The following is a 19,922-nucleotide window of genomic DNA, read 5'->3' as shown; positions in this document are numbered from 1 at the left end:
TCAGTAAATTTTTTTTGACTAATCACTGCTGGTACAGAAAGGTCATAGACTCTCAGGTTTTTCCATTTGCACGATAAATTGATTCTCTGACGGAGACAGTTGTGTGTAGCAGTGACATAACTTGTAAGTGGGCTATGTTACATCGTTGAGACTGATGTTCTACATCTGTTCGCTTTCTCTGCGGACTTCTAATAAATGGCATTGACCTATCGGAAAATAAATTACGGAATTGCTGTAAAATAAACTATTTGTATGATCCAGTCTCCCAGTTTAGAATTCGGTTAAGTGGGATTGACTTGCAGTCACTGGCAGTGCGAGAAGCTGTTAATTCTGCTTGTTACAACTCTGCTCCAACACCGCAGAACCTTCACTAAAGTCTAGTACTTCAGTGTAGTTTTTAGGTATATCTACCCTCACATCGGTAATTAAATTTCGAAGCATTAGTTTTCCATTATCCTACATGCTCTCCTTTTGAAGCAATGGCTGCACCACCTCTAATCACGTCCTGATAGCAAAAGTATTTCACACTACAGATCAGAGGTACAGTGTCAAGTCAATTGGAGTCTGGCCGTCAGCATCAATCTGAATGCTTTGAGAGCGAATTATGTTGGAACTGATTTCTGTTGGGGTGGCGTGGTGCTGCGGCGGGGAAGAAGGTCGCCCTCCCTGTGAGTCAACACGGGATAAGCAGTTCGGTGCCTCCGTCCGGCGCCTCAGGTGATTCCTGCTGCCACTCTTTTTACTCCCCTCCTCAGTAGCGTGCTCTTGTTTAGTGCTCCACTCCTCATTAGTTTCTTTGCTAACGCACGAAAGATTCAAAATGACTGAATCGAGCTCTGCAGTTCAATGATTTGCGTGAGGGTGACATTAATGGAGATACTGAAAAACATTTAGTCACTGCGGAGCACCATGAAAGAGAAGATCGCAAAAGGTTAACCTCAGTGGTCTGGACAAAAGGTGATGAGTCATACAGTGTTCAGAAGGTGTTGATGAAAGCATCATTAAAACTATTCTGAGGCAGCAAAAATACATCACAGGTGTTATTTCAGGTAGGTTATATAAGAGCATTCGCATCACATATAAAAGAAGAAAAGAATGTTCTGTCAAAGGAGACAATATTTTCTTTCATCGTTCAGCCTCTGTGGGGTTTAAGGATATTTAAGACTCTTTCTTCCACTTATACAAAGCTGCAGCCTAGTTTCTGTAATTTTAATGCATTTGGTACATCTTATGGCATATTCCTTAATTAAAACACACACACACATACACAAAACAATGTCATGTGACCAGTGTTACATCTGTGGGAGGAGTAACAACTGAACAGTTTTGATACATCCTGATTGAGTTTGGATGAAGCGTCCAGGATAAAAACAGAACACAGATTTTTAATAACAGCCTTTTGTAAAATCAAAAATAAATAGAATAACATAGAAGTGACATCCAATTATGAAAATGAAGAAAAATAAGTGTGATTGGCGATTTCATCACTAATTCCAGAGCTCACACTGCAAATTATGAGTGAAAACGTCCAAACCAGTACCTCTCAGACTTCATCATCCCACACATCATCCTCTACAAGCTCTGACACATACTCGTCTTGGCTGAAGTATTTGCGCGATTGTACGACTCAATAATGGCTTATAAATAGAAACGATGTAGACCCTTTCAAATCATCATTTTGTGGAGGACAGAAAGAGCAACAGGCACTCACTACGCTAAAACATGGCAGGACGCACATTTGAAAGCTCTGAGGCTTCAGTGAAACAATGCCACAGTCTTGAGAGATGAGTATCGAGCCCACACACTCAGACATAGACACAGACACACACACACACACACGCACACACACACACTCACTCACACACACAGTCCACCTACACCAGCTCTGTTCACTGTGAATGCGGCCTCTGCCATCAGTCATAGATTGAAGCTTGAGTGGGATGAGGCCTACTGTCCTTGCGTGGGCAAACTTGCTCTCTGATTCTCCACAAGACAAAATAGTTAAAGGTTGGAAGTAGAGAGGAAGAAAGGATCGAGTTTAAGAGGAGTATCAACATACTTTTGAGGCCAGACGACCTTCTCCTCAAGAGCTCTTTTTTGTTAATTGTAAAGGTCAGATTTTTTTTTTCTGACTCACAAACAAGGTGAACTTTTATTTCCTTCCTACTTTTTAAAAAAATCTTTTTTAATGGCTACTTCTGTATTTTTATGCATCAACTTTAATAAAGATTTCCCTCAGCGTCTATATTTATTATTAAGCCTACCAGAAATTAATATTCTGAATACAGCTTCATCGTCACCAGTGGACATGGGTCTTGGGGTAAGGGTTGGTCCCAGTGGATCCACATCCTGGATCCTTTTCAGCTCAGGAAATGAAGGAACATATTTTGAGCTGAATTTGAAGGAGCCTCATTTTGCCTCTGTGACGCATTCGGTCTTCAAATGCTGCCTTCAAACCCCCCAAGTCAAAACGCAGCATACATCTATACGTGTTGTGTTATTGTTCAGCATCATTTCATCTCACTCAAGCATTTCCAACTGGGGTTTCCACAGGGAGCTTTTTCTGAGTCATTACACTTCGGCTTTTTTATTCACCTTGGCTCAGACTGTTGTTTTTGTTGTTGTTGTTGTTGTTGTTTAAATTGTCAAGAAACCTAATCGTAAATTAGCTTAATCCAAAACTGAATCTGCTCTCCACACGCAAACAATACATAAAAATAACCACAATTATTTGTTTGGTCCTTACATCCTTCTGTAATTCCTCTCATCTGTATTGATCCTGCATCTATTCCTCTTTTCACACCTTGATTTGTGATTAATCGCCCGGAGCAGGTCGGCCTCAGTTCTCGTCATGAGACGGATGAGCCGCTAAATTATTTCACAATAGTGGGCATGTTTATCCGTCATCAGAAGAGAGCTCCATAAACACTAAGTGGATGGAAAAATTTCTGAGGCCAAGAATCATCAAGCCGTTAACTCGGCAGCTGTTAGGCGGTTTGTTTCTATTAGAGACGCAGCCTGGCCAGGGCTACAGGCCCAATGATTACCATTTTGTTTTGTTTTTTTTACCCGACGGTGCTTTCCAACATCAGCTGAGGGCCACCACACATGTGACCCATTGAACAGTGACTGGAAAGCTCTGTAAGTGGTGCTGTCAACACCAGGACATAAATAAAGCTAAAGATAGGGTGAAATGGCTCCTGCCCAGGCCTCCGGTCGGCCAAATGTTTTTTATAGAAATACTGATTTATAAAAGGCTAAGAGGGGTCTATTTTTGACCTGGCGGGTTTGGTAGATGCGTGGGGGGTGTAGGGATCTTGGAAACTTGTAACGCTTCTGGATGTATGACTGACCCCTTTGCCTTGAATGTGTTGGCGATGGTTGGTTATGGGAGTTGTAGCTGACAGCAGATGCTGGATGGATCAAAACAGCCAAAGGACGGTGATGGCTTTGGAGAAAGTCCAGTGGGGCGAGACAAAGGGATGACCACATGGGTCTATTTCAGTCGCTATTCAACTTAAAAGATTACTCTTTAATTGATCTTTCCAGCTAAAAGATGAACAAATGATTCAGTCTGATTAAATGGATTATTCCTTCTAAATCTAAAAAGATGTGACTTAAATAATCACAGTTAATATGGTTTCTTAACTTCATGGTAATAATAAGAATCAACGCTCTTAAATGTGTGATGTCAGTACTGGGAACGGTTTGATCTGTTAGTAACACGGCGAGGAAATTACAGCAATAAAAGAAACAAAAAACTACTTTTACGAGATGTTTATTATAATAATGGCTTCTATGGTCACTGGTTTATATCAGCTCTCATCTATTTGGACTGAAGTAGCTTTGGATGTAAGTCACTGATCTGCAAAGCGAGCCAAATGTATCTGACACTGATTTCAAACAGACAAGTATTGAATAAATGGGGTTGACTGTGCTGTGATGTGGCGGTGACTGTCCCTGTTGCTATAGACACCATGAAAACTCTTGGATTGACTCTATAAGGGTCAACGAGTCAAGTCAACTGAGTTCCTTGGAGACAGTGTAGGTGTCTCTTTCCCACTCAGAATATGTCACGCCTTGATTCTGGATAACCCCACACTGTAAGACCAGATCTCCTGGGTCAGAGTGTGACTGTCTTTGAGTATCACCTCAGTGAACATTTGTGATAGTGAAATAAGATATAAACCCAAAAATCAATTGCCAAGACTACAGGAGGCTAGTAGATACTGTAAAATAGACCATCAATAGACCTTAATGGTTTACGAGTTGACAGCAAAGTATAGAATTACAGATCATGACCTCTCTCCCTAGATGGTCCCGTGTTATCTTTAATTATCATAACAGACCACCAACGTAGCCCCAGAGAGAGGAAACCTCACCTTGCGCCAAGATTTATAATCCAAGCCTTGATTCCAAGGCCAAACGTACACAATCCATAAAAGGCATATTGTTTGGCGAGGTGTCATCACCGTACATCACCGTACCAGGTTCAGACCCAACCCTGAACCTGAGCGAAGGCCAAGCCTCACCATCCAGACAAAGACAGGTGGGATGTATGATTGTTTTGGCTGGTATAAATTGGACATCACAGCCCTGTTCGCTGAAACGTCTGCACAAAATTGATAACATGAGGCTAAATAAAGCGCCCTAATGAATACAGAGACACACGTGTGTCACCCGCGGGGTCTGTAGGGGAAAGAAGCATCAGATATATTTGCAGCATGGTTTTATTTTCTGTCGGGGTGACGGCGATGGATCACTGGCTCATGGACAAGTAGGGGAGATATGAGCTGGCCAAGCTTTTTCTGTTGTGGTACATGTACTGTTTGTATCCATAGCAACTGCAGACATGGCCATGTCCCCTGATTGCCAGATAGAGACGCTGTCCTTGGCAATACAGAGAAACTTAAAATGATTCAGAAGTGGAGCTTTTCATTTTCAGCTTTCCTGTGGAAAAAGAAGCGGTGGCTCGGTCTGCAGACGGCGGAACCATAAATACTGAGAGATTAGAAGGTTAGATAGAAAGAGACAAGAGCTTCCTTCAGATAGAGAGGATGGGTCAGTGGCACATGTGGTTGGAGGGTTTGGGCTCCGTCAATTATCGCCAAACGTGTTTCTGAAATTTTTAGTGTTAAATGAGTGAAAGGACACATCTATGTCAGATGCAGATGAAAGGATGAAGGCTTAGACAAACGAGAGGAGCGAACCTGAGTCCATGTGGTAATTCATAACCTTATCTGTGTTGATATTATTCAACTTGATCCTCTTAGAACCCCGAGTTGTTCAGTCTGACCCGCAACTTTTGCTGCTCGCCCGCCCGTCTCAGTTCTCAGGTTAATCAGATGTTGCTGTGTGTGGGGAAAATAAAAAATCACCACAAGCAAGTACATATCCTGATGCTAAAAATACATTTGACCGACTCTATTTCTGAGACCTGACTACAATATCTCATTACCCAGGGCATCGATCATGAGTGTGGATGAGGTGCCCGTTCAGGTATTCTGGGTCTCAATGAAGCTTCCTGACGCTATTTTGAAAGGATTATTTGATATGTGTTAAAAATACTTAATACACACTAACGTTCATTCTTTATTCATCAACCGCAAGCTGATTTTTTTTTCACAGCCGTCAGCATTTATATGAAAATGAAGCCAGGAGGTTGTAATGTAACCTCTTCCTTTAGACAGAGAGGCAGTCGATGAACAAAGACAAGGTCAAGTGTTACTGATAGCGAGACACAAAGTACATAAAGTCTCTTGTGAGGGTAAGATGTGTGTTAACTGTAAGGCAGCCATGGTTGAATTTCCACATTAAATCATGTTCCTGTGTCAAAGATGTTTAATTCAGAGGTTTTTCTTACTCCATTAGATCTTGAGTCTGGTAAAAAGGTGAACCAGGGTTCTGAAGGCACGTAACATAAATGGAGGTAGATGCTGCCCCCTGCAGGCAGACCTGGATGTAACAGCCCCAACGCGCAAACACCAGGAAAGAATGAAATTCCGTTTAATGAACGAATAAAAAGGTCAAAACATCAGTACAGAAAACAGTACAATAGAGCCGGAAATATAAGTCTAGTGTGTTTAAATAAATCTGGCTGTAATTAAATATTAAATAAATATCTTGTATGGACATGTAAATGAGGATTCTACATCCATCCATCCATTTTCTGTTGCCGCTTTTGTCCGCTGTCGCATTTGAGCCTATCCCAGCTGACTGAGGGCGTGAGGCGGGGGAAACTCCGGGCGCGACGCCAGTGCACCGCGGAGCCACACAGACACAGGGGGAGAACATGCAAACTTCGCGCAGAGCGGGACGCGAACCCGGAACCGCCTTGTAGCGCGGTGACAGCGCTGCCCACTGCATCACCGTGGCGCCCCGATGTGGATTCTGTGGGTTTTAAAAACTAAATCTGTCTGTAGTTGATTAATAATTATGACATTATTTTCTATATTTGAAAATCTCAAAGTGAATGTACTGTACTATTACTTTCATTATTATTATTATTATTATTATTATTATTATTATTATTATTAATTTCCACTGCAAGCCGTAAATAAAATTGGCATTCAGTTTTTGTCGTCAGAATCATCCGATGAATCTTAACACCACAAAGTAAAGACTGCAAACTGTAAACAGGCGTCATTGATCATTTGCTGGATAAACTCGTAATTTATCAAGTGTTATCTTTATCTTCGCCGCCGTCGTAAACTCAATAGTCAAATAAAAGTGATTCAGTGAACACAGTTGGTAAATAATTGACAGCAATCACAGTACATGTTCCTTCTTCTGGCTATTGATTACCTTTAGACCGCTGCTACGGCTTCTGATCAATGAGAGTGAGTTTAAACATTTGCTTGAGTGATCCTTTAATGTAATAAATATATTGTAGATATCTGGTGCAAGGTTCAACCAAAGGTGAGCAATTTTTTTATGATACTAAAAAAATTGCATGTCATCAAAAATAATTAATATGTGCTTCTGTTCATTGGGTTTTCACAATAAATGTGTGATGAATTGATAAAGAACAGAATATTTAATAATAAGACACAGAAACTCAGTTCAATCAATCAAAAAAACTTTTTTTAATGGTCCTTCACAACAGCACGAAAACACAATCATAGCTGAGGTGACGCTCTTGTTATGTTTGCATTTTTTTGGGAACTAAAATCCTTCAGTTCAGTCCTTTTTCAAGCTGCTGCAGTTTAATAAATCCCCGCTGAGAAATAGATGTGGGGTGTTTTTTTTGTCTGTTAAATCTTCAGAGCATGCTAAAAACAATAAATAACCCTCATGCTGGGGGTGAATGTCTCCCTCCTAAAGGACCCGAGACTTCCACACCCTCCTTCATAGGAGTTGTTCAAACATTTGCAGCGCTAATCCAATCCCACCTGCAGATGGGATTGTTGGACTAGATGGGATCTATGGCCACGAGGACTGGGATCCATCAGCAACGTGTCAGCTCAATGGGAGGATAAACTGGGATTAGTAAGGAGGCTAATGCTTTGAATCTGCAGAGTGATGAGATGCCAGTCTTCAAACAGCAACACCAGTTACATACTGTATACTGGCACCAGTCAAGATGTTGTTGCTCATGGAGGTGGCGCCTTGTTGTCTCAGCAGCACATGCATGGAGTTGGAAACAAGCCTCCATCATCTGAATCATTTCATTTAAAAAAAAAAAAATCCCTCAAATGACTCAAAGCAGTCAAATCACGAACCTGACGTGTTAATAAAATCATAGATAGATAGATACTTTATTAATCCCGGAGGAAATTGTATTACATTACATATCATTACATCCCTTTAAGTCTAGAATTCACTGCTCCCCCTGCAGTGGCAGCTCCAGGCCAGCAGAGAGAAGCAGGTTCTCAATGCGAACTATTTGATGTACAGCAAATCAGAGATCCTCATGAGTTAAAAAAAACCCCAACATCAATCAAAAAACATAAAATTAATGCATTCATTGTCAAACAGAGCCTCCATTGTGACTTGAGCTCTGACGTTAATTGGAGGAACGCACTTCTCTGCCTTTGAGAGGCTGAGGAGGTCTGAAGTTGTTTTCCATGCGTGTCCTCTGATCCTCTTCCTCTCCCGTGAACAGGAGCATCCTAAACTTGCCCAGCTGTAAAGACAAAGACACAATTATCTTCCCTTCGTGTTTTTACAAAGAGTTTTTTTTCCGAACTGAGCCCACAATCCACTCATTCCTACTAACGTTAGTAAAATAACAAAAGGTGAGGCCCATCGATCTATTACATAGACGAATGAACAGTGTAATAATCCGTGTAAGTAATGGTGAAGGAAGGTAAACACAAAATAATTCCCTGTTATTCGGGCTTTTCCCTGCTGGGTTCCATCAAAACCCAAATCCAATCCAGTCACACGTCCGTCAGAAACATCAGCTGGAGGGGATTACAGGCTCGAGGCCTGAGTCATAGCCAGTGAGGTTCGACTTACACCTATGCCTCACACATAGGTCGATGAACAATCTGTTTGTGGGTCTAAGTCGTACGTCACTGTCACCGGAAATACTCAAGAGCAGTCCTGGAGATTGAAAGTATGGGGAACTGGGTTTGAAAAGATCAACAAAGTTTGATGGTGTAATCTAGAGGCCGGCTGCAGTCGCCTCGCATCATATTAGTCCGCTTAACTCGTCAACAACATGGGCTTATGGGACCTGAACTTTCTGGTTATATCAGTTCTGAGAACTTTGGAGAAAAACAAAAAGCATATCCTGGCTTGCAAATACCGTATATCACAATAGACAACCTGATCCAATCGTGCTTTAACATATTTAGATGCAGTTAAATGATGACTTCTCTCCTGGGTTAAAAAAAAAGCCACAGTTCATTCATTTAAAAATACAGTTATATTGCATGTGGCTGGGTTTCTTACTGGTTCTTCGGTGATGGTGGATCATGTCCTACTTGAGGAAGTGGGAGGTTTTGTGGCTGGTTTAGGGTTAATGTTGTGTTTACAAATGAAAGAATTCACGGTATATAATCTGGTTTTCTGTAAATGCTACATATCAGTGCTAAGAGACAAACTGAACACCAGTAACCAGACCTCTCTCACAAAGAAAACATGAGAGTATTGGGTTTTAACATCATTCTTATTATTAATCAAGGATGAAGTTCACAGTATTCTGTGAATTTGCAGACACAGATGGACTCACCTGTTTTTCTGACACTACAATTGGCTCCTTCAGGACGATCCAGATGACGCTCTCGTGCAGGGGGGGTGTGGTCAGCGACCCCAGGTAGGTCCAGTAGTGGAGGCTGCTGGGCAGGAGGCACTTAGGGTTGAAATGTTTAAAATCTGTAACACTGCCCTGTAATTAAAAAAAATGGAAAGATAACTTTTCTATACCAGCGATAAAACTGATAACAGGCTGCACAAACAAACATTAGGCATCATAAAGTCGTGTGACGGTTGCAGTACTCGCCTTAAACTTCACCATGTAGAGAGCGTCAGTTATCATGTGGAGCCATCGATGGTCGTTACCTGTCTTCAGGCACAGATAAGGTTTTTGAGTGATTTGTGACGTCTTTCATATTAAGTCTATCCATTCCTTGTATATCCAAACACACACTGTACTCGGTGCGTTCTCTAAAACATCAAAAATGTTCTACTCACTTGTAAAAAGATGCCGAGGACGGCGAGGCCGTCTGGAGCTTTTGCTGCATCCCCAAACGTGTCGTACTTCACGGCATTCCAGTGAACAAGATGAAGCTGGGGGAAAGACATAAATGAGGATGTAAGGATCATGCCTACGTACTGATGAGATAAACACATGCAAATAATTTCTGATAGAATCTACACAAATTTTCCTCTGCTATATAATACATTTTATCTTTAAAATGTCAAGAATTATATCAGGTTTATTAAGTCTCAGGTGTAAAAACCTCTCCCTGACATAATCGGATTGAAAACACCTATTGCATTTTATTTTTACCTTTAAATCCAAAATAAGTTATGTTATCATGTGACATTACAGATATGAATTGAAAATAAGTGATTGTGTCTTTTGACATTTAGATGCTGATAAAATAAACATTTATACACAATGCTGACCTCAGATGCATAGCCTTTTCCTGCCACGGTGTGTTCGGAGCCGTGGCAGCCTTTCCCTCCCCAGTGGAAATGAAACTGCTTCAGTCTGTAGGGGTCATTCAGAGGACCCCCCCTGATCACTGCAGAAAATGAGGAATAATCAATATCAATAAAAGCTAAAACTCAATCCCGTGCAGACACCCACACCCTCCCTCTTCGTGGGTGTTAGACATACTGCATCCTGTGTGTAGCATCATACAAACAGCTTGGTAGCAGTGCAGGTAATGCACACACACACACACACACACACACACGCACACACACACACACACACATCCTGCAAACATCCAACAGACTTAATTAAATTCTCACTCCGAGCTGACATGAGCACCACCAGGCAGACGGTCTGCCTCAGCAGTATCACCTATCATGACACAAGCTTTAGATTTAGACACACATAGCTGGTCCTGTGCTAAATGAAGCAGCGTCAAACCTACTTCAGGATCATTTCAGTTTTGCATTCAGGTCCACCGGCCAAGGAGCGTGAATAGAAACGTGAATGTGTGTCACTGTGGCTGCCAGCCCATCATCAGGATAGCATGGCTAGCACAGATTACACAGCTGGGTATGGAGAGAGCTCTGATCTGATCGTGATTCATTCTGATTCTGCTGACATCCTTCTAAGAACAGCCCATTCGAGAGGAGGCCAGATTAGTCTGGCATGAAGGAGCAAAACCCTTAGCAAAAAAAAACACAATAACAATACAAACAGCTGGTTACACACAACCGATAGTCAGAAGATAAATAATAAATGCTTTAAATGTAATTATGAGGTTGTGTTATTCTAAGGATCAAATTCACATCTTTGATGGCAGTTCTATAACTGATTTGCACAAAATGCATTTCGTCTTATTAGACACTTTCACTTATTTCATTCTATTATCCTTTTCTTACCAAAATATGAAACGCAGCCCTCATCCAGAATCTGATCATGGAAGGTTTGAACTGAGCAGATTTGCTGCAGGAGTTTCTCCAGGTCTCCTCTTTCATGAACTATATTCACTGACATTGATTTGTTATTGAAGCTTATCATTCATGGTAATGACAGACTGGTTATAATGGGTCCGCCCAGTTATAAAAGCAAATAGGGTCATAATAACCATTGAGATCATCAAAGCGTATTATATCGCTTGTCCGGCAGACAGAGACTCATATGGTTAACTGCAGGTTCTACTTCCCTACAGCATAATCAGAGGTTTATTCTCAACCTTTGATTATGGTCAGAAATGCAGACGGTGTGCATTTTCTGGAAATCAAGGTAATCTCAGCTTTCGAGTGTTTGCAGGTAGAAAGGAAAGTTTCAATCCAGATTTCCAGTGACAAACAGTTATCAGAGCTGGGATTACTCATGACTGTGACCTCTGTCAATAATTGCAATGCAGTCAATTACAGCCTTTAAGTCTGCCAGGATGTCACCATTTGTGTTTTTTATTTGGCTAAACTATGTGCAGAAATGTACAGCAACCCCTGTAGGTTGTGCTGGTCTAAAAAGAAAAAAACAATTTGAGCTGATTTGCTTTGAAAAGAAAACAAAACCATGTTGTCTCACCGGATCTGTCGTCGGTGTCATCAAACTCAATAACTACAGAGTGTCCGTTGTTGGCGATGCTGATGGAGGTACAGTGGTCGTAGTTCAGGACAATGGGACCCAAGCTGGTGTCATGTGAAGCCTGATGAGGGACGATGTCGATGGGAGACTGGCGGTTCCCCTTGGCGATGGGGAAGCCCTTGTGCCACTTAGAAGGACCTGAACAGGCAGAATAGAAGATCATCTGAAGGCTTCAGTAGGCACAACGCTGTGAGTTGGGTCATCAGCACTGACTAACGCAATGCTCCAACGGGTCTTCAATCAAAAAGCACATTTGGGTCACCTGTAAGGTTTAAAGGACTAAAAGAATAGTAGTGAAATTTGATTCAGCACTTATTAAAGGTCTGATCAATTTCTTTTTTCATATATTTGTTTTATTTATTTGAAAGTTATTTGACACGCATTTATTTGTCCTGACAGTTTTTATTCACATTAACAGCACACTTTTATTTTTGTCTACATATTTACCGTCAAACACGTTGATTTTGATGCCAGCTGTAGAAATAAACTTGACACTTAATGCACGGCGACGTCACAGCGGATTTAATCCTAAACACAGCGCGCAGTTTGCTGCTGTTGCGTCAGGTGCGCAAAAATAATCTGGTCAGGTTTAAATAGATACACCTTTTTTTGATAAGGAAAAACTCCAGTTTTAGCTGTTCGTACCAAACAAAGACGTTTGATCAAGTTTTTGCTGCATAAATGATTAATTTCCTCCGCGATCGGGGGGGTCTGCATGAGGGACGCTGCCGGATCTTACCGTCCCGTCTTCCATATCCCCAGTGATCCCCTGTCATGGTCCCTCACAGCGGCTTCAGGAGTGCCGGAGGTGTGGGTGAGAGACTCGCTGCTGTCGATGCGACGATTGATGGAGTTTATGTAGAGGACGGAGGGGGGAGTGACAATTATCCCCGTCTTGACACGCCCCTTCACCCCCCCCACCCCCCTCAACACACCTCCTGCCCACCTGTCCGAGGTCTAATCCTCTCTGATGTCCGTGCATTAAATGCGCTTCTTCCTTCAATGGCTCCAATGATGCATCTATAACTTTTTGTTTTTGACAAACTTAATTATATTTGTTGCCTGAGCCATTTTTTGATTTTACTGTATATAAAAAGTACACAAATAATACAGGAAATAATAGGATACAATATAAACACAAGTTTGTGATGGACCTACAAAGAAATACATCTAAAATTTTATCTATTTTAAAAGGCTTATAAATCACGTCGGTATACTTTTGGATGTACTTGTGCTATGTTGAATATTTTGTTTTATGATTTTATAGTTAAGGCAGTACAGTATTCCATTTTGACAAGGTTTACACAAACAGTTGTAAAAAACTTATAAGTGACTGGTAAATCAGTGTAGGTAATCTATGCAACGATCAATCATTTCGCCAATTAGTAAGAATTGTGTGTTTGCGTTTAATTTCTGATTGTGAGGATATTGTCTTTATTTGTCCATTTGAGTGTTCATTTACAAGTGCCATTAGGATAAATGGGCAATTTGATAACATTTTTGTACTTTTTAGACCATAATATCCAGTTTATTTTATTTTATACTGTATATAGAAAGGGAAATGATTTGTGTCGAAAGTGCGCAATCAAATTTTCGTGCCTTTACATTTGTGACGAATCTGACAACACGGAAGTAAAACTACGTTTATTTACGTCACTCCGTCAAAAGAAACTATGGCGGCCACCAAAGCCTCCAAGGAACAGAAATACGACAGGCAGCTCAGGTATAATGCAGATAAATCTGTGTCGGTGCATGAATAAATTATATCTATGAAACTACATTATCCACGTACTTTATCTGAGGATGTCACAGAAAAATAAGGGCAAGAGTGTACACGCCACCCAGCGTTAGCTAGCTATATACGCTCCACTTGAGTCAATGTCGGTAAGCTAAAGCCGGACGCGTTCGAGTTAAGAAGATGGGATGCTGGTGGTATTTTAATGGCCTTCACAATTGTTTGATTGTTTCATAGCTGTTCTGACCTTGTCTAATGTCTATTCAATATCCCTGGAGCCATCACTCCCCTAGCTAGCCGTTTAGTCATTATTTTGGTGGTGTAGATCCCGTCACTAGATGGAGATGAACGTCCGTGTCGTGGGTTTTGCTTGCAGGCTGTGGGGCGATCACGGCCAGGAGGCGCTGGAGAACGCACATGTTTGTCTGATTAACGCCACAGCCACCGGGACAGAGATCCTGAAGAACTTGGTGCTTCCAGGTAAACACATCTGGCTCTGCGTGGCAGTGATGCTGCAGGTGTACAAGTGTTGAATTCGTTGCTCTCTGCATCAGGTATCGGTGCCTTTACAGTAGTGGATGGACACACGGTTACTGGGGAGGATGTCGGAAACAAGTAAGACTGCTGCACTTTCCCCCCGTACCTCATGTTGGATTAAAACAAGGTATTACTTTTGATCGATCTTGATCTTGTCTTGCAGCTTTTTCCTTTGCAGTGACAGCATTGGAAAGGTATGCTCCCTTAAAGATTATTCATGTAGTTTATGAAGATATACTATACATCACTCTTTCTCAAGTACGTAGATATTCCCTAATTTTCACCTCCTCCCTCCTTGGTTAGTCCAAAAGTAATTTTAAATATTTTTAGTGAGAATAAAGTGATTTCTGTTTGAATAAACTCTGATCTTTGTTTTTATGTTGTAGAACAGAGCACAGGCTGCCACTGAGCTATTACAAGAACTGAACAGTGATGTATCTGGAAACTTTGTCGAAGAGGTTGGTGTTTGGAAGTGGAACAAATGAAATCTCACATCAAAAAGTGAAAAATCCTGTTTTTTGAAAAACAAAACAAAAAAACTGTTGCCGTACACAGCAGAATATCAATGACTACAGCACGTGTTGTGTGGATATAGAAATGGTCTCATTACTGGTGACAGAGTTCCTCTTTTTTTTTTCTGTTTCATCCTGCAGAGTCCAGACAAGCTCCTGGACAACAATCCAGAGTTCTTCCACAGGTTTACCATAGTCATCGGTGTCCATTTGCCGGAAAGGTATGAGAAATAGTCAATGAGAAATTACCGAGTAGTACACAGCAGAATATCCGGTAAAATCTACTTCTTTAATATTTCGACAGCACGTGTTTGAGGCTTGGCTCGATTCTGTGGTGCGCCTCTGTCCCATTTCTGGTCTGTAAAACCTACGGCCTGATGGGCTACATGAGACTAGTGGTGCAGGAACACACAGGTTGGTTCCCGGCATTAAACTCTGATTAAATTGTCATGAATGTCAACTTTTAGTTGTAACTTTTTGATTCAGAAACTAATTTGTGGGACAAGAAGAACTTCATAGGCCGTGGGGATAATTCCACGGTGTTTACCGTCCACACATGAACTCTGGGTTATTTGACCTCCTCTCTCTTCAGTGATAGAATCTCACCCAGACAATGCCTTGGAGGATTTGAGGTTAGACCAGCCTTTTTCTGAACTGAAGGACCATCTTCAGTCCTACGATCTCGACAGCATGGACAAAAAGGTTATCTCTTTGGTTTCAGCTCATCTGCGAGTGGTCATTTGTTTAACCTGTGCAACTTTTACACAACATTCTCCTTCCTGTTCTTTGTTTCATCTGTAGGATCACAGTCACACACCGTGGATTATAATTGTTGCTAAATTCCTGGAGCAGTGGCTCAGTGAGGTGGAGAACATTCTCTTCAGCATTTTGTATTCATTAAATTTATTTTAGAGGGTTTTGTGTTATATTATCGCTCTGCTTTTGAATTATAGCACAACTGTCAGCCGCCGCAAAATTACAAAGAAAAAGAGGCCTTCAGACAATTTATTCGGAAAGGTAGATGTAGACATCTTGATTATAGTTTCTTGTAAAGAGACTTTTCTCTATACATTAAATTATACATTAAACTATATACATTATTTGTGTTCAGGAATATTAAAGAATGAAAACGGCATCCCAGAAGACGAGGAAAACTTTGAGGAAGCTATAAAGAATGTGAACACGGCTTTAAACCCAACCAAGGTGCTGGATCTGAATTACTTTTTTTTTCCTTTTTCTTTAAAGCATGTTACCATTTCCTGTTCCTTGTCCATCTGCTTTTACTTGCCTCACAGTAGTGCCTTTCATTCCTGCAGATTCCTGCTGCTGTCGAAGACCTTTTCAATAGTGAGCAGTGTAAAAACATCACATCACAGGTTTTGCCTCTTAAGACCGTTATACACACATTACATTATAGTCTCACCTAAGTGGTTATTGAGATCGCTGCTCCTTAAGCTGTTGAATGTATTCCTATGGGAACTGTTTTTCAGACCCACTCCTTTTGGGTGATGCTGCGAGCCGTGAAGGAGTTTGTTCACAAAGAAGGCAGGGGAAACCTACCGTTACGAGGAACCATCCCTGATATGATTGCCGACTCTCAAAAATTCATCAACATTCAAAACGTGTAAGTGTCAGGACGTACGAGTGCAGGCTGTGAGAACAAGAGTAATGAGAGAATAAACAAAAGCGCTTGATCCGTTTTCTGATGCATCTTCTGATCTCTTCCTGTGTCGGTCTTTCTCAAAGTGTGTGATGTCATATGTCACATTTTTAGGTGTTTTTTCTGTTCATTTTTGTGCTTTTTTCAGTTACAGAGAAAAGGCCATGCAGGACTCAGCAGCTGTTTCTAAGCATGTAGAACGTTTACTACTGTCAGTTGGAAAGGTACGCTGTAGCATCGTTCTCACAGATTTAGATCATCTATGTACATACAGTATGTCTGACAAGCGTTTTTTATTCTAGGTTTTTTTTTTGGGGGGGGGGGTGCATGCAGCTGAGCTAAGCATAAGTGCATGAATATATTTTTCCCAGCATGCTTTACTCCATGGATAAAAATTGTTTTGCTTAAAATGCATTTGACTGGAAGACATTTCCGTTAAAATGTCCTTTATTCTCCCTTCAGCCACCAGAGGGCATCTCTGAGAGGGACGTGAGACTCTTCTGTAAGCAGCTCCTTCTGTAATTAATAATCGTCACACATGTTCGGTTCCTGATTGTCGCCGCCTGTACCTGCAATACATTCAGTTCAGACTAACTGTTAGCGTTTGTTTTGGCATCCAGGTAAGAATTCTTCCTTTCTGAGGGTGGTGCGCTGCAGGTCTTTGGCTGAAGAATATAGCGTGGATACAGTAAATAGAGATGAAATCAGTAAGCCAGAGATACTTGATTTCATGAATCCGTTCAGTCTTATTCATAAGAACTTCATCGTGGTTAACCTACCTGATGAGTGCTTCTGTGTGTCCACAGCCTCATGCATGGACAATCCGGACAGCGAGATGGTCTTCTACCTCATGCTTCGTGCTGTTGATCGCTTCTATCAGCGGCACTCCCGTTACCCAGGTACGGTTTTAAAGAGGTTCATATTGTGGGTTTTCTTTTATTCTTTTGTTTGTTTGGAATTTTTTTGCTTATTATCAGATCATACCAGCTGTATTGATGTCGCCCCCCCCCCACAAGTGGACAAATGAATAGCTTCCACTTTAAAAACTACTTTCAGAACTTGCAAAAAATGTGCAATACATTCAGATGTTCCATAGACAGTCACTGACCGGTAGGCCTATTAAGAGAATTAGATATTATTTCACACACTGTAGTCTGTTTTTACTTTGTACCTCATTTCTTCAGCTATAGAGACATAAAATTCTTACATCTTTTTGACACATTCTCCTCCACTAGGGGTCTATAACTACCAGGTGGAGGAGGACATCAGCAAACTGAAGCTCTGTGTGAACAGCCTCCTGCAGGAGTACAGCCTTAACGTCAACATCAAAGACGATTACATCCACGAGTTGTAAGTCACCGCCGGGTTTTATCGATGGAAGCGATCATTAAAAATCGCCGCAAATAACCGCTTTCTCTTCTGTTAACCCCCAGCTGTCGATACGGCGCAGCTGAGCCTCACACGGTTGCGGCACTTCTGGGAGGTAAAATTTCAGTGTTCAGGAAATTCAGCTGCTTTTTTCTCTCTTCTTTTTTTTATAAACAAAATCAATTTTTTTCTTGTTGCGTCTTTAGGATCAGCTGCGCAGGAGGCCATCAAGATCATCAGCCACCAGTTTGTGCCCTTCAGCAACACTTTCATTTACAACGCCATGTCACAGACGTCCGCCACGTTACAGTTGTGAAGTGAAGTTACTGATCCTCAGTTTTGCCTTCAAAAAACATCAGAAAAACAAGCAAGGTCAAAAAAAAAATTCCATTTACCAACTTTAAAAGTTGGCCTTAAAGTTGTATCAGCTGTCGTCTTTCTTGTTCTTGAAGAAGAGAAAACCAGAATCCACTTAGAATGCCTTCCAACAGTTGTCGACGTTGTTAAATCAAAAGTTCATCCAGTAGTTTCATCCGTGAATCACATGGACACACGATGATATGATAAAGCAAAAATTTGTATTACTGTGAACACCGCCAGTTCTTGTTGTGTCATGTTTGGAACAATTTTGGTTGAAATGGTAAAAAAAAAAATATTGTATGTCATGTTGAATCTTCTTGTGAATAAAAACATTCAGTATTTGAACTTTTGAGTCTGAATTTTCTTGGCTGACTTCTGTCCCTTTTAGTTAGTTAAACATGTTATGTCTTCCGCCACTAGGGGGGGCTACATCTTTTACTAATATTCAATGCTACCAATCTTAAAACTAATAACTACTTCCAGAGGTGTCACCACCAGATATGATCTGTGTGACGTAAACAGATTGTTTTAAATATTAACGACTGTGCTGTTTTCTCTTTAACTGCATGAGAGGTGCGGTTAAATGCAGATTCCCTCATCAACAACCCGTGATGAGGGAATCTGCAGGGAGGAGGGGAAGGAGTCACAGTCGCACATCTGAGATTAGGGTGTGTTCACACAATTTGTGCTCAGCTGTTCGACCTCCCAGCAACATTTTACAACTTGTCCTTTTAAAACAGCAGCAAAATAAAAGATTAGAGTGTAATTGTTCCCATGTGCTTCATATTAAGGATGCCACTTATGTGTTGATGCAAATGAAACGGATCATAAGGTTTTCCTTTGCTCCATCTCCATCCCTGCAGGAGGCCTCAGTGTTGCGTAACCAACGGAAACGGTCTGAGATGAATCTGCTTGTTCTGGTTTTACTTGTGACCGTGATCACTGCTCATGCATATTGACATTCTTGTATTTAACTATGTAAATAAGACATTCATGTATTTAGCTCATTTGTGAAAGCAGCATTTTATCTCAAAAAAGAAGAAAATTACATTCTTCCATTTGCATCTGATTTTTACTCAGGTGGTAATGTGAAAAGAAAAGAAAAAAAAAAAGAATCAAATATGGTTTATTCCTTCCTGTCAAAATAAGAGTTCTTAAATCCACTCGTGTGACTAGCAGCTCAAAACGGTTTCCACAAACAGGAAGGTGTCTCTCCATGAGAGCTCAGTCTGTGTTATGTAAGCATGTAATTATATACATGTGTCATGTTCTGTGAGCTGGCTCATGATTTGTTGGTATGTGGTGTTGTCCGAACATAAATTGCCTTGTTTTTTTTAACTGAAAACAATTTTTGATGATCCTTTGATTCTGGTTTTTCTCTAGCTAGGTGTTGGTGTACATTTTATTCCTCTTCATCTCAAAACTTGTAAAAAGATAAAGACCAAGGCATTCCCACACACCGACAAACTCGCGAAGTAATATTTATTGCAACACTATTTGCCTGATGAAGGTTTTCAACTGAAACATTGCAAGAAATATTATTTTCTAACTTAGTCAGTGTGCAAGAATTCCATTTTTTCATAACACTGGCAAAAAAAAAAATTACAAAAATTTCGTGATATTTCTTAATCTGACATGGAACCCATTAAAAATGTATTTGCAAGAACAAGTGTGGCAAATTTGTAAAATAAAAGATGTACAACGCAACAAAAACCTGATGCACGCTCCCATGAATGCAACTGTTCTCCTGTTGTCCATCCGTGTTTATCAAGACTCCGGCCTCCCAGCCTTCGCTTGTAGCAGCTTTATCTTAAAGCCACAGGAGAGGCTGACAATGGACAGATGAGTGAGTGCACGCTTGTGTGTGTGTGTGTGTGTGTGTGTGTGTGTGTGTGTGTGTGTGTGTGTGTGTGTGTGTGTGTGTGTTTGTGTGTGTGTCTGTGTGAGTAGGAAGGAGGGACTGGTCGTTAATGCTGAAATCAATCAGTAAATCAGCGGCGCAGCCTACAGAGAGAGATCACCCTG

At 41.0% G+C, this 19,922-nt stretch overlaps 2 protein-coding genes across 3 annotated transcripts; one reads left to right on the top strand and one right to left on the bottom strand.

The window, feature by feature from the left end:
- Window positions 1–7,061: 7,061 nt before the first annotated feature.
- On the bottom strand, window positions 7,062–12,567 carry ca7 (carbonic anhydrase VII). Of its 2 annotated transcripts, none has more exons than XM_068338107.1 (7): window positions 12,465–12,567; window positions 11,666–11,863; window positions 10,078–10,196; window positions 9,640–9,735; window positions 9,449–9,511; window positions 9,179–9,334; window positions 7,062–8,125 (listed from the first exon to the last, which is right to left on the bottom strand). In XM_068338107.1, the coding sequence occupies exons 1-7, from the start codon at window positions 12,499–12,501 to the stop codon at window positions 8,006–8,008; spliced, it is 789 nt and encodes a 262-aa protein (XP_068194208.1). In that variant the 5' UTR covers window positions 12,502–12,567; the 3' UTR covers window positions 7,062–8,005. The 2 variants fall into 2 exon arrangements, with proteins under 2 accessions (XP_068194208.1, XP_068194293.1); XM_068338192.1 differs by lacking the exon at window positions 12,465–12,567 and adding an exon at window positions 12,173–12,265 and having other exon boundaries at window positions 11,666–11,959.
- Window positions 12,568–13,382: 815 nt separating this feature from the next.
- Window positions 13,383–18,241, top strand: nae1 (nedd8 activating enzyme E1 subunit 1). The gene is made up of 20 exons (XM_068337446.1): window positions 13,383–13,448; window positions 13,837–13,940; window positions 14,015–14,075; window positions 14,161–14,191; window positions 14,384–14,455; window positions 14,651–14,730; window positions 14,814–14,923; window positions 15,102–15,211; window positions 15,311–15,373; window positions 15,463–15,526; window positions 15,621–15,712; window positions 15,826–15,885; window positions 16,000–16,133; window positions 16,318–16,393; window positions 16,632–16,671; window positions 16,790–16,876; window positions 16,976–17,068; window positions 17,405–17,519; window positions 17,603–17,652; window positions 17,744–18,241. Exons 1-20 carry the CDS (start codon window positions 13,399–13,401, stop codon window positions 17,851–17,853), a joined length of 1,602 nt encoding a protein of 533 aa, XP_068193547.1. The 5' UTR covers window positions 13,383–13,398; the 3' UTR covers window positions 17,854–18,241.
- The last annotated feature ends 1,681 nt before the right edge of the window (window positions 18,242–19,922 follow it).

The sequence above is a fragment of the Antennarius striatus genome, chromosome 1, assembly GCF_040054535.1.
Source record: "Antennarius striatus isolate MH-2024 chromosome 1, ASM4005453v1, whole genome shotgun sequence".
Classification (NCBI taxonomy): Eukaryota; Metazoa; Chordata; class Actinopteri; order Lophiiformes; family Antennariidae; genus Antennarius; species Antennarius striatus.
This window is presented reverse-complemented; position numbering and strand designations above follow the sequence as displayed.